This window comes from Scardinius erythrophthalmus, assembly GCF_964197995.2.
Source record: "Scardinius erythrophthalmus genome assembly, chromosome: 4".
NCBI classification, from domain to species: Eukaryota; Metazoa; Chordata; class Actinopteri; order Cypriniformes; family Leuciscidae; genus Scardinius; species Scardinius erythrophthalmus.
In genome coordinates this window covers 17,770,886-17,783,908 of record NC_138224.1, presented here as the reverse complement: position 1 = coordinate 17,783,908, position 13,023 = coordinate 17,770,886, and the positions used below count along the sequence as shown (strand labels likewise).

At 38.0% G+C, this 13,023-nt stretch overlaps 1 protein-coding gene across 1 annotated transcript in view; it reads left to right on the top strand.

Moving 5' to 3' along the window:
• Window positions 1–13,023, top strand: part of LOC308689438 (thyrotropin-releasing hormone-degrading ectoenzyme-like) — a 132,306-nt gene that overhangs the window by 14,542 nt on the left and 104,741 nt on the right. The window contains exon 3 of the mRNA XM_081363144.1: window positions 1,204–1,330. Within this exon, the coding sequence (XP_081219270.1) occupies window positions 1,204–1,330 (127 nt within the window). The remainder of the gene's footprint in view (window positions 1–1,203; window positions 1,331–13,023) is intronic.

Below are 13,023 nucleotides of genomic sequence, written 5' to 3'. Positions count from 1 at the left end.
ATTTCCACAGCCGTCCATTCATCTTTTTATCAGACATAGAGCTGATCGATACGGTAGCAACATGTGATGTAAACAACACATAATTCAATGTGCATTGCTGCCAGGCTCTGAAACAAAGGCTTGTTTTGCACGGTAACTCTGTTAGTGTAGGAGGACATTCATTCTGACTGGATGGATGCCCGTTCAGAAAGCTGTGTTGTGCATCAGCCTTCGGCTAAAAGAGACCAAGATCATTTTTACTGTGAGAATACATTTCCCACAGAGCCACACCTCACACATTTCTTTCACACTTGTTCTCTTCCCTCTCACACACATATAGTCGTAAATACAGAATAAAGGATCTTGTAATCATGCAAATGTTTTATCTTTCCTTTTTTCCTGGAAATCTAATGTTTCCAAAGATAAATGTCTAAAATGCTATTTTAATAAACTACAGCTTTAAAATTGATGGAAATAAGCAAAGATGTTTAAATTTTTAAACACATAGAGGAGTTTTTCATCAGCTAGTCTAATAACATTATGGTTTATGAAAATGTAAACAACTAAAGATAAAAGATTAAGCCATGTATCAAAGTTCTAAAGTAAATCACACAATTACAAGCTTTGATTTAAACAAAACAAGTTTATGAAAAGTGCTTCTTTTAGTAAATGAACTAATCCTATGAAGCATTGCAAATTACTAAATCAAATCAGAAAAAAAATATGGTACGGTATTCATTATAAATAAATAAACAATATATTAAAAGTTAAATTTGTCAGCTTATTATGTCTTTCTCAATGCGTTATATGTGTGGACTGTTCTTCAATATGCAAAAGTTCTCTAATTGTTGAATCTCTCTTCAGGGTATTGGGTAGATTAATTCTTTTTTGGAAATCTTTTAATTAAAAACGCTGAATATGAGCTCATCTGCCTGCTATCTACAGAAAATAAAAGGGTTTTTTACATGTGGATTAGGTGACAGTAATACTTTTTAATGCCTCACACACTTTTGAGGGGTGGCAAAAAGTGCACTTGAAAGACAAATGCAAAATTCACAAGCCAGATGAAGCATTTGTCAGATATTTTCACCAAGGATTACTCTTTCAAGTTATCCTTGAGGGAATTCAGGTTAGGACTAAACCCAGAGCCGTACTAGAGTACATTCAGCACCTGACACAATTTGACTTTTGTTCTCCCTCTCTTCCAATGTTGTGTTGATGTAGATTCGGCTGTACGCCAGGCCTGACGCCATCCAGAGCGGATCGGGAGACTACGCTCTGCACATCACCAAGAGACTCCTGCAGTTTTACCAGGATTACTTCAAAGTCAAATATTCCCTCCCGAAATTAGGTAAGACCGGCGGTGAAATGTCTTCAGCTTTGTCTGGCTTCAGTGAAACGGCAATAAATGTTCTTCTCATGGGAAAGCGAGGGATTTTTCATTGCTTCATTTGTACTGCCAGTCGGTTCTGTGTGACTTCATGTTTTGTGTTCGTGTGAAGAGGTGAAGGAGTCTCAATAGCAACTCAGTTCTTGCATTTATTGATCCCAAAAGCATTCTAGGCTGTTTGTGGTTGTGTTTGGTGTTGGGAATTAGAGCACACACACACCATGCGTGTGGTGTTAAAGTGTGTGTAGTTTTAAGTGTGAGTGTGGTTGTGGTGGACTGGCTCACATCAGACTGTGTCTCGCTCCATTGGGTTCCTGTCAGTTCTCTGACTTCATTTGAATATAGCCATCAATCTCTCTAGGCGCCTGTCTGTCACTCTCTTCCCCCGCCTGCTCTCTTCCTCTCTAAATGTGTGTGTTTCATGTAGGCTGTGTATTTCAGTGCACATGTAATATTAATCATGTTCCTCTCTTAAACGCTCTCTGGGAAGCATTTGCTCTGCTTGCTAATAGGGTTAAGACCCTCTCAGTATTCACACACAGACTACATCTCAATGATTTTCTCTTTGAAGTTCTTTCATTCTCATTTTCACCTTCTAGTAAATCCAGCGTAAGCTATTCGCTGTGTTCGGGAACATGGCAGTCGGTCTGCTAGGTCTCATCCTAGACCAGCTAATATGTTTCTAAAACACAGCGACCAGCTTAAAGTCCGCGTGAACCGGAAGTTGCAAACGACTTTTCTCCAGTGTTGTGACGTATTTCCCAGTGAAACGGAATATTGAACAGAGGGCAGGGTTTTACTCTAGCGCTCCTCCTCTCCATCTCTCACTCATAACAGACTAACGGTTTGAGGGGAGTGGTTAAGCATTTCCCAACCCAAGCCGTCAAACCTACATCAGCAGAGAAGGAATGCCATTCCAGACCGGAAGTAACTTTTCACTTTGATTAAAGATTACGACGGCAAACAATTTTTTTCTGTGTATTAACTTGCACGGATTAATTGTTCACCACAAGACTAGTATGCGCTAACAAAGTAAATAGGGTCAATTTTGATTTCAGTTGGACTTCAAGCTTTTCCAGCAGGGGTTTCTAGGACTTTAAATCTGTAACTAAATCTGCAATTAAATCCTAAATATTTAGTGGTAAAGGACAATGTAGCATTCTTACTAATGTTAGTATGTATTACCTTGTGAAAAAGAAGTGTGCTTAAAATTGGCATGAAACAGAAGTCGCAGTAGTCTTTTCTTTCCTAGTGTGCTGTGTGATGAGCAAAACGCTTCTCAAACAAGAAGAAATGTAGAAGGGTACTTGATTTTGTCCTTCGGTAATTGATCGTTATGGTTTGCTATTGCTTGCAAACCTGTTTGTTTCTTTTGCTAAACGCAAAAGAAGATATTTTGAAGAATATGGGAAACCAAATTGACTTCAATAGTATGGAAAAATAGAAGTAGCTATAGAAGTCAATGGCACCCATCAACTGTTTGGTTACCCATATTCTTCTAAATATCTTCTTTTGTGTTCAGCAGAAGAAAAAAAAATCATACAGGTTTCGAGCAACTTGAGCAACGTTGGTTCAATCATAAAATACACAGTATCAAAAAAATAATATACTTAGTTTTCTTTTTAATAGAAAAAAAGACACTACACAAGACAGTAAATCATTTACACAATGTTCTGGGATGCATGTTCATTTATAGATCAGTTCATCTATAAATTAGTGCAGGAAAGTCTGTTTTAAGGTCTGTTTCTGTCTTTCCTATGGCCTCTGTCTTGACCACATGACCACATCTTTTGAAACCACATCTCCTCGTCCCAGTAATGAGTCTTTTTCATTACTGTTGCTCTATTGATTTACGTCCTGCAGGATCATTTCACTGAATCTTTTTAAACATGCTGAACCCTTTAATGAGGCTGGAGATTTTATTCACCTGCTAAAAAGATGGTCACGTCTGGCTGTTAAAATGTCACATCAAAGACGCTGCTTTTGCAAAGGAACAGTTTGTTTTCAACTCAGTTTGTGACCTTAAGATACTTTTGACATGTACGCATTAGTGTTGCTTGTCACTACTAAACTGGGGGGTGAGATGGTTTCAGCGTGAAGTGCGGCTTCATCTGAGAAATGATGTGGACGTAATGAATGCGTCCGTTACGTAAAGACACCATCTGTGTGTTGAGTGTTGGAGCAGTTGCAGCCCCTCTGGTCTCCAAACAGGGACATTCTGTCTTTCTGCTCATGCAAACGAGAAAAATACAGAGAAATGAATTCAGAGCGTACAGGTTAAAGACGGCACGCTAGGAGCAGATCACATTCAAGTCCTTGAAGCACCTCACCTGATGTGTTTTAAAAGCTTGTTACAGCATTTTAAAGCTTCCTAACACTTCGGATTTTAAGGTTTATGTAGTCTGAGAGATTTTAGGCCATTTATTTTGTTCCTTCTTTGACTTAAAGACTAAAGCTCTTTGTATCCGCGGCTCTTGGCATGTGATTCGTCGCTAATGGCATAACGATTTCTTTCAGAAGAAACAACGACACAAACCGCAACACGACCCATTCATCAAAGTGGCCTATTGTTCACCCGCCGAATCTGAAGCAGAGTCCAATTAGAGCAACTTAATCAGAGCTGCCATTTACTGTGACTGGCAAATAAGAGACAAAGAGCCACTTTCTCTCTTTCTCTGTTCCTCTCTTTCATTCACTCTCTCTTTTAAAGAGGGCGAAAAACTGAATGACAGTAAAAGGATTCAAAGAATGATGCAAACCAGGGGAGAAAATGGACTCTGTTGTCGGGTAGCAGTTAATACCTTCATATGATGATCAGAAACCGGTTTCATGCCTTTGACGCAAAAGCTTCCAGAAGCTTCCTCATCAGTGAAGAGTCACATGCAGAATGATAATAAGATGAAGAATCAGAGCGGAGTGTGTCTACATCCATTTAGCTTTCATTACATCAACAAGTGTCTTCAGCTGCAAGTATCAAACTGTCGGATGCTTCTGGGAGTTGTTGTGAGGACGCTCTTTAGGTCCCAGTGAACAGAGAAATAATCAAATCTGTCATAAGTGAGCATTTGCAGGCGCTTTTATTTAGACATTTCACCCCTGCAAATTTGTGTGCTGCAAAACACATTTGATGGCTAATTCTCAGATTACAATCAAATTCTAGAGAAAACAAGAGCTGTCTGGTGCTCAAACATTGAGTCAATTTGTATATCAAATGAGATGCTGTTCCGAGTGAGATGATAAAATGGTCTCTTCAAATGGTGGTTGAAAATAAAGCCCTTTGAGCAAGAAATCAGCAATAGGGAACTGAAGAAATTCTGATTCTTAGAACACTAGCCTATTGCTAATTGCACAGTATACTTATTTTTATAGATTTTTTTAAACATATGTGCAATGATAAAAGTTATTAAATGTAGCATGATACATGTGTGGCATCCAATTAATTAAGAACTATTTTAAATATAAAATTAAAATTATTTAACATGAAAATATAAAATATTATTTATATATATATATATGATTTTAATGTATAATATATATATATACAAAACTATTTATATGAATATTATTTTATATTATAATACTGTATGTATTTAATTACACTATTTAATTGTGTATTGTAATTTATAATTTAATATGATTGTAATAATTTAATATATATTAATGTATTAATAATATCAAATAATCGATCTGATAATTGTAATTCAATCAATCAAGTGCGAATATGAGCAAACGAGAATAAGAGTTGATTCATTCAACACGCTGGAAGGTCAATTGCATTGCATTGAGGTTGCATTTGATATTCTAGATATTTTATTCAGAAAAAGGTGCATACTATGTACTATTTACTGCAGAAAAAAATGATATGCCATTGAGAATCTATCCTTAATGTTAAATTTCACTTAAAAGTGCTTCATCACTGTCATATTTTTTCATTCTCATTTAAAATTTGACAGCTGTTTGAGTCGATATGACTGTAATGGAGCACATCATCTGTTTGTCATAATAAAGAGACAGTGTGAGTGGTTGAAGTAGCATTTAGCACGTCCTTTGAGAGGGACGCGTTACACATTGATCTACAGTAAGTGCTTCTCAGAAAGAGATCAATGATCTATCAAGAAGAGGCCGAGTTGCTCCAGACTCTTCTTAAGCCTGACAGCAGAATCTGAGTGACAAATACGGATGAATGCAAAAGGAAATCCAATGCGTGACAAATGTGGACGGGTTCATTTTCCTTTGCTGTTAAAACCAGAGAAGGATCAGCGGTGTGTGTGTGTGTGTGTGTGTGTGTGTGCGTGTGTGTGTGTGTGTGTGTGTGTGTGTGTGTGTGTGTGTGTGTGTGTGTGTTGACACCGCAACTAATCAGACCAATCAAATCCCAGTGTCATTCATTGGCTGTTATTCCTTTTGAACTTCCTGCATGTTGATCCAGGAACAAGTTCCTCTTGGCTGAATCTCGTAAAGCCTAGAGATCAGATCCAGCTCAGAATCACACATGTGACCTTCAGATTTATTTAAACCTACTGCATGATGGTAATGATGACATTTATCACAATCACCTTTGCCCCCCATCCTCACCCCTCCACTTTATGAGATTACAGTGAGAAGAGAGCATTCTGGGTAATTTCATGTCATGGGAGATCGGTAACAGTGCCAGAGCTGGAGAGATCAAACTATATGAATTAATCTGAGAGAATGAGACATTAAAGACTGACAGAGGAACGTCTGAGCATCTTTCAGATACAGTGTTTTCTGAGGTGAGTGATTGATTTTGAGGAGGATGAGACTGTTTTTTATTTCCTTGTTTTGAATGAGTTCATTTCTTCGCTCATTTTTGCAGTTCATGTCCTCTGCAAGGACATCTTTCACTGCTCTATTCTAACCATCATTATTTATTATCAATACAACTGTGACACTGCCATTTCTCTTTTAGTTTGCTTCATCTCGCTCTTATTTCTTTCTTGCTCGCTCTTTCAGTGTCTTTCCTCCCTCAATCCTGGAACACAAAATCCACTCATCATCATACTTCTACAAAAACTGAAGCATAAGCTGCACTTTTAAATACCTATTTTTTGTCTCGATCGCTATCTCTGTGTGATTGTTCTGGATTGGGCCCTTAATACAAAAAAATCCCAAGGATAATAGTAATCTCTTCTAGAATTCATTAAAGCTAATCATCAAGGTCGGACGAGGGGCGTTTTGAAAGCGCCCGCACCATCAATGTGAAAGTGACGGTCATAAAACTGAAAGGTATTTCACTAGAGATGAAAAATGAGGCACATTATTAAAGAATCACAAAGCCGCCGTATGTCTGATGAATGTTAACAGAGTGACGCTCTCCATCCCTCTTCTTTTACTGAGGAACAACGTATAGAGTGTTTGCCAAGTGTTTCTCAAACCTGACCTTTGACCCTTCCAGGTCTTCTATATGCTTACTAGTGTGCTTTTCAAGAGAAGGAGGTTCAAATTCATTTATTTTAACAGCATTTCCGTTATTTTAAAATGTGCCATTATGATTGATGAGCTCATTTTGATCATAGATCGCTCCTTATTAGAGCACAAAATCATAATCCTCATCACAAGAAACAGAAATCTCCATTTCTCGATTCGTCTTGTATGAAATAAAAAAATCCAACCATTATTAACTTTCTTTTCCTCACATTTTAATGAATAATTTCCCAGCACTGACTGAGAGCTTTATGTTTTTTCCATTACCAGCCTCTCAAAGCGAGAGCTGATTCACAATGCACTAATACGATAAGTGTGTGTGACGGGGTCTGTTTTATGTTGCTGTTTATCATAGAAAGTTATTAGATCACACAAGGTCACATGATCAAAGGAGACGTCTTGACACATGAGCTGTCACATTTATTTTTTGGATGGTGCTAATAAACCTACAGGTGTCTGCAACTTCTCTATTAATATTACATGAGCTTTGCTTTGCATTTCAATACGAGCTAGAAGCCTTCATCATCTACATATAACAGCGAGAGCAGTTGTTATCCAAAAACACAAGTGTGAAAATATGTCATTAAATCTCTTCCAAAGTCTGGTGAGAAGCTGCTTACATTCACCGACATCATAGGCACGTCCCTAAAGGATGGGAAATTTTGACTATGAATTATTTATTTTATTATTTATTGCATAATAATACATTGATTTAATGATATTTGTGTTATTATATTTTTTTTTATTATTATCCACATTAACTTTTGTTGTGTTTTTGTCATTTTTATATATTTTTGAAAATATTTGCATTTGTATTTTTATTTCAGTCTTAGTTATAGAATTTCAGTATATGTGGTTAAACTAAATTAAAAGCTGGAATAATTTTCTAGTTGTATTTTATTTTATTTCAAGTAACAAAAATGTTTTTTATGGATTTAGTTTTAGTTACTGTAATGATAACCCTGCTCAAGACTGTGAATATATACTTACTAATTAAAATGGACTATTTTTGTCAATATTTGTGTATTGTTAAAGCTTGTTAGTGCATCATGTTCTTAGCAATATACTAATGTCAAAATCTTCAAGAATTAATTTACTTTGGTTGTCATGAATACAGCGCAGTATGAAGAGTGATCCAACGTTTCCACAACCTTGCAATATGTTGTAATTTTTCTCACTTGTCATTTCTTGCATCGAGTTTTTCATTTTCTGCTTTCAGAACTCTAGGAGCAGCAGTGTGACTGTATTCAGAGAAACACACTGACCTTTAGTGTGTTTAATCACAGCTGTGTGTGTGTGTGTGTGTGTGTGTGTGTGTGTGTGTGTGTGTGTGTGTGTGTGTGTGTGTGTGTGTTCGGCGTGATGAAAGCTAGAGCCGTGTTTCGCTCTTTCTGCTGAGTTTGGCTCTTGCTTAGTTTGAAGGCCGAGGGCGATGTCACAGGCCTCGTGTCTCTTCATCTATCAGCTGCTTTCTGAAATCTACAGCCTCTGGTCTCTATCGATTCTGCACATCATTTTTGTTCGCCTCCTGCTGAGACTGAAAGCTGAAGCTGAAGCCGAGAAGGAGATTCAGAACAGCAAGGAGGAACTCGGCTGTTTCCTTTAAAAAGATTAAAAAGGAAGTTTGCTGATGGTTGAGAGATCCAGACATCAGATCATACTGAAAACATACAGCAGGAGAACACGACTGTGATGTTTCTGGCAGCTTGTGATGTCAGTTGAGTCTGTGTAATCTTTTCTCCAGTGTGAGCGTCTTTCCCATAATCATCATCTATGATTATGACTGATATATTCTGTCTGTGCTGCAGGTGTGCTGTAGCTGCTCATCACTTGCTGTTTGACTCAAATTTACTGTCTCACCTTCAAGTCGAGATCAAGAAGATCAAGTTCTTACCCTCCTGAACAGGCCATAGACCAGCTAGTTCAGACTGGTTTATGCTGGTTAGTGCTGGTGTGGTCCGTCCAGTCAATAAATTCTTTCTGGGTGAACACCAGCATCCAAAATAAGTGACGTGAAGGCCAAGTACGGTAACCCATACTCGTAATTTGTCCTCTGCATTAAACCCAACCAAGTTTAATGTGTGTTACCAGTCTGACACATTACTGGGTTACCAGTACTCTACCAGGACTCTCTAACCATCAGGCCACGACTGCCCCCGTACAAATACAACAAATGCTGGTGATCTATTGCTGGTCTTTTCACACTAACTGAAAAGTAACAGTTAAAAAAATTATATTGAAGGACCATGCAAATATCATGGTATTTGGTATATATTTGTAATCTTTTTGATGCCAAGGATCCCCAAATATGCTACAATTCACTGTTAATATTGTGGCTACATTTAATGAAAGACACAGAAATGAAAACACAAACAAAAATAGATCTGGCCTGAAGTCGTGTCCTTCCCATCACCCCTGTGCATGTGTGTGGACACAAAACACTGTATGCTGTGTAATTACAAGTGTTTATTTTGTGTGTGTACATGTGTATGCATGTGTTTGTGAAGCGTGTGTGTGTGTGTGTGTGTGTGTGTGTGTGTGTTTGTGAGCAGAATCACTGGCTACGATTACATGCAACCAAATAATCCATTAGTAATCAGATTGACGGCTCAATTGGACTGCAAAGCCTTCATGTAAACACCTTAATCGATCCGAATGAAATTTCGATCAGATTGAAAGGGATAGTTTATTCCTTTTCTAATCCAATCGAGAGGACATGTAAACACTTATTCGGATTGAAAACCGAAACTGAAAGGACTTTGCATGTGCAATGACGTAGAAATAGCGTAATGATGTATGACGCACACACATACATTTTTTACATTTTATGTACATATACTTATTATTTTGCACAAACTGTTTGCAGGTATGATTTTATCAGTGGCCCTGGACCCCTTTTTGAAAACCCCTGGTATATGATAATCATTCAGCACCATGAGGCATCGCCTGTTTCAGGGATCACTGTACATGGTACCAACACAGAGTGAGGAAAATGAACTGTATTGACTGCACACTAAAGAGCAAACACCCTACTGAGTGAGTGTAAATGATTTTGACCTCTCCGTTAAACACAAACGAGTGTCACGCTGTCAAGGCTCACGGTTCTGCCGTCACTCCAGACTTCTGCCACTGTAATCAGTTTCATATTGTGTATGTGGTGGTCAGTGTGTTTGGAGTTTCACTCACTTTTGTGTTTGACTGCAGAATCTCGTCTTCATTCCTATTACAGGTTTAATTCAGCCTCAGTTTGTGCCGTAGATCAAAGTCATTTGTCTGAGAAAGAAACGCTGTCACTGGTTCAGTCAGAGTTGCACTGGAGACTCATTCATCACCTGTAGGACAGCGGGCGCCTCGTGCTGATTGGACATTTAGGATCAACTATTAAGAGAAAGAGAGAAAAATATATAAACTACAGAGCTGTGCCTTTATAAATCCTTCATTTATCCACACATCTACCCATCATAAAAATCTGTAGTTTAATGGCCATCTGTCTGTTTGTGCTGATATATGAAGCTCTATGGAAATGATGGAAGATGATGGTATTTAAGTATTTATGGTCTCTTTAAATTGTTTTTCGGATAAAGCCCCTCAGACGGACAGGATGCTGCTAAAGAGGGATTTTGGGGCTCAGTGAGCAAAGCAAAGTGAAAAACTCAAGAATCCATCCGCTCACAAATAGCAGAAGGCGTCTGATTTTATAATGCGCATTAGATCTGGACAAACTGGCTCTTGACTGACTGTTCTGTTCAACTGACTGTCCAATAAAGTGTGATGTAATCCTGTAATTGGATTGATTATGACAGAGAGGCCAAATGACACGCCGGCCGTCACACTGTAGGAGCACGCAAACACAACACACACACGCACATATTGCTGTTGTCACAATGTCACTAAACTAAATTACTACTTTAGATTAATCTAATTCTTCAATTTGTTGAATCTGACCACCAAAATTCACCAAAAAGATGCAAAAGTGAATTCATCATTGTTCATGTTAATGGGCCAATGACAAATAAGAGTGTTAAATCTGTTAAAAATCTACTTTAGAAATGTTAGTTTTGAAAAGAATAAATTTAATCACAATAAAAATGCCATGTGGTGTAACCATCAAGTAATAATATATTTTCCATTCTCTTTTTTTTTTTAAATATCAAAATTAATTCTAATTCAGAAATTAAAAACATGCTTGTATGAATTGCAATGTTCTGTTTAAATGTCACTTACCCAGCAACAGTTTCAAGTAACGCACCAATAAGATTGTTTGATTGAAGGTGTCCACCCATTTTTAAAGCAATGATTCACTCTGTTGTCTAAGATTGTTCTCCACTTCACACAACACACATCAGCTTAATATCATCTGAAACTGATTGACAGGTGGAACATGTACTGAAATACTCCTGAGTTTCAGACGTGTTGATGTGAGTTTAATGTTCAGTGCTTTAGAGATGAACTACATCAGCAACTGCTTTTAATTAGTCTGGCTTTGAGAGTAATTTTCACACTCTTCTCACTCTCTGTTCATATTCTGTAGTGTTCTCCTCATATCTGAGGTGGGTTGGAGTCTCACTGGATCTGCAGTGAAGTTACTGATTTCAATCACGTCTCATTTACTGCAAATATGCCATGAAATGAGAGTTTGAGCAACAACACAATCAGCTCTTCTGTCTCGTCTGGGCTGGTTTTATTTGCCCGCTGATTAAAACTTCATGAAAGCTCACATTCTTCAAACAAGCAGTTTTAGGTGAACATTTTCAACCGAGAGAGCGTTTAGTGATGTTTTTTCTGTACAAAGCACTTTTCTGTTTAAACAAAGTTCCTCCCCGCAGAGTTTGTTCCTTGGGCTTTTTCCTTGGGGTGTGTTGGTCGATTCTTTTATAAAATGATTAAAAAATAGCAGGGTCTCTTACTACAGTTGCTCACTGTATGTGTAAGTCACCTCCAGCGTTATTGATCGAACACTTTCTGCCCTAATAGTGTTTATGAGTGTTTTCATGTGCATTAGTTGAATATCCAGTATTTTTAGACTGAACTCTCAGCTGAATGTAAATGCTTTTGTGCTGGTTTACATGAATAGAGAAGATATGTCTCAGTTATTGAATCTTTTTATGTTCATACAAATATTAACACATAGTAAGAAATTTGCTGATGAAAAAAGCATTTGAAAGACAGAGGACGTTTCAACCAAACATTTCAATCAAATAATCCATTAGTAATCGGATTGACGGCTCAGGGAAGGGGTTAGGACTTTAGGATTAAACATCTTAATCGATCCGACTGAACTCGATCCGAATGAAATTTTGATCGGATTGAAAGGGATAGTTTATTCCTTTTCTAATCCGATCGGGAGGACATGTAAACACTTAATCGGCTTGAAAACCGAAACTGAAAGGACTTTGCATGTGCAATGACGTAGAAATAGCATAATGATGTATGGCACGAGAATGAAAATTCTCCTTTGACTCAGCGTCTGTGAAGTGGAGCAACGTCTCACCAGTCCTTGTTTCGGATTTCCATCCACAGATGACTGGTTTTGGGCGCGGGAAGGGCTATTTTTACTGTGTGATAAATATAAGCAACATGGAAAAACAGTTAATATACTCTTTGTCTCCAAATGACGGAAACGGATATTAAGTCTGCTGTTAAAAACGTAAGAGAATGGTTATTATGTGCAAACAGTGGGAAACTATATTCGTGCAGTGTGCACGTCAAAAAATCTATTCCGATTCGAAGCTTGTGACATAAACCCGCACATCAAGTTACCTTACCACTTTGTTTAGCGTTCATGTAAACACTACGTTCGGATTCATCAATCGGAATGAATTAAGTCCGATTGAAACTAAAGTTGTGCATGTAAACAGAGTCACTGAGGTTTATTCCCACAGCATTGTCAGTCAGTTGCTGTGTGGTGATATCACAGCGCCATCGGGAGAAAGATGGAGAGAGAGACAATCGTGCAGGATGATGAAAGATGGAGGGGAAAAGAGCGGGTATGTTTGGATGGACTGAAGGTGAAAGCTCGAGTGGATGGGGTGAATGAGCTCAGGTCCGGTGAGCAAGGATGACTGTCTTTATGGTTTTAATTGTCTCGACCCTGAGAGGGCAAACGGCCGGCCCTGACCAATCACAGCACTCTATCAGCCTGAAGCTACAGCAGCTAAATCTATAACACACTGCTATAAAAAGAACATCACACACACTAAACCCTGATG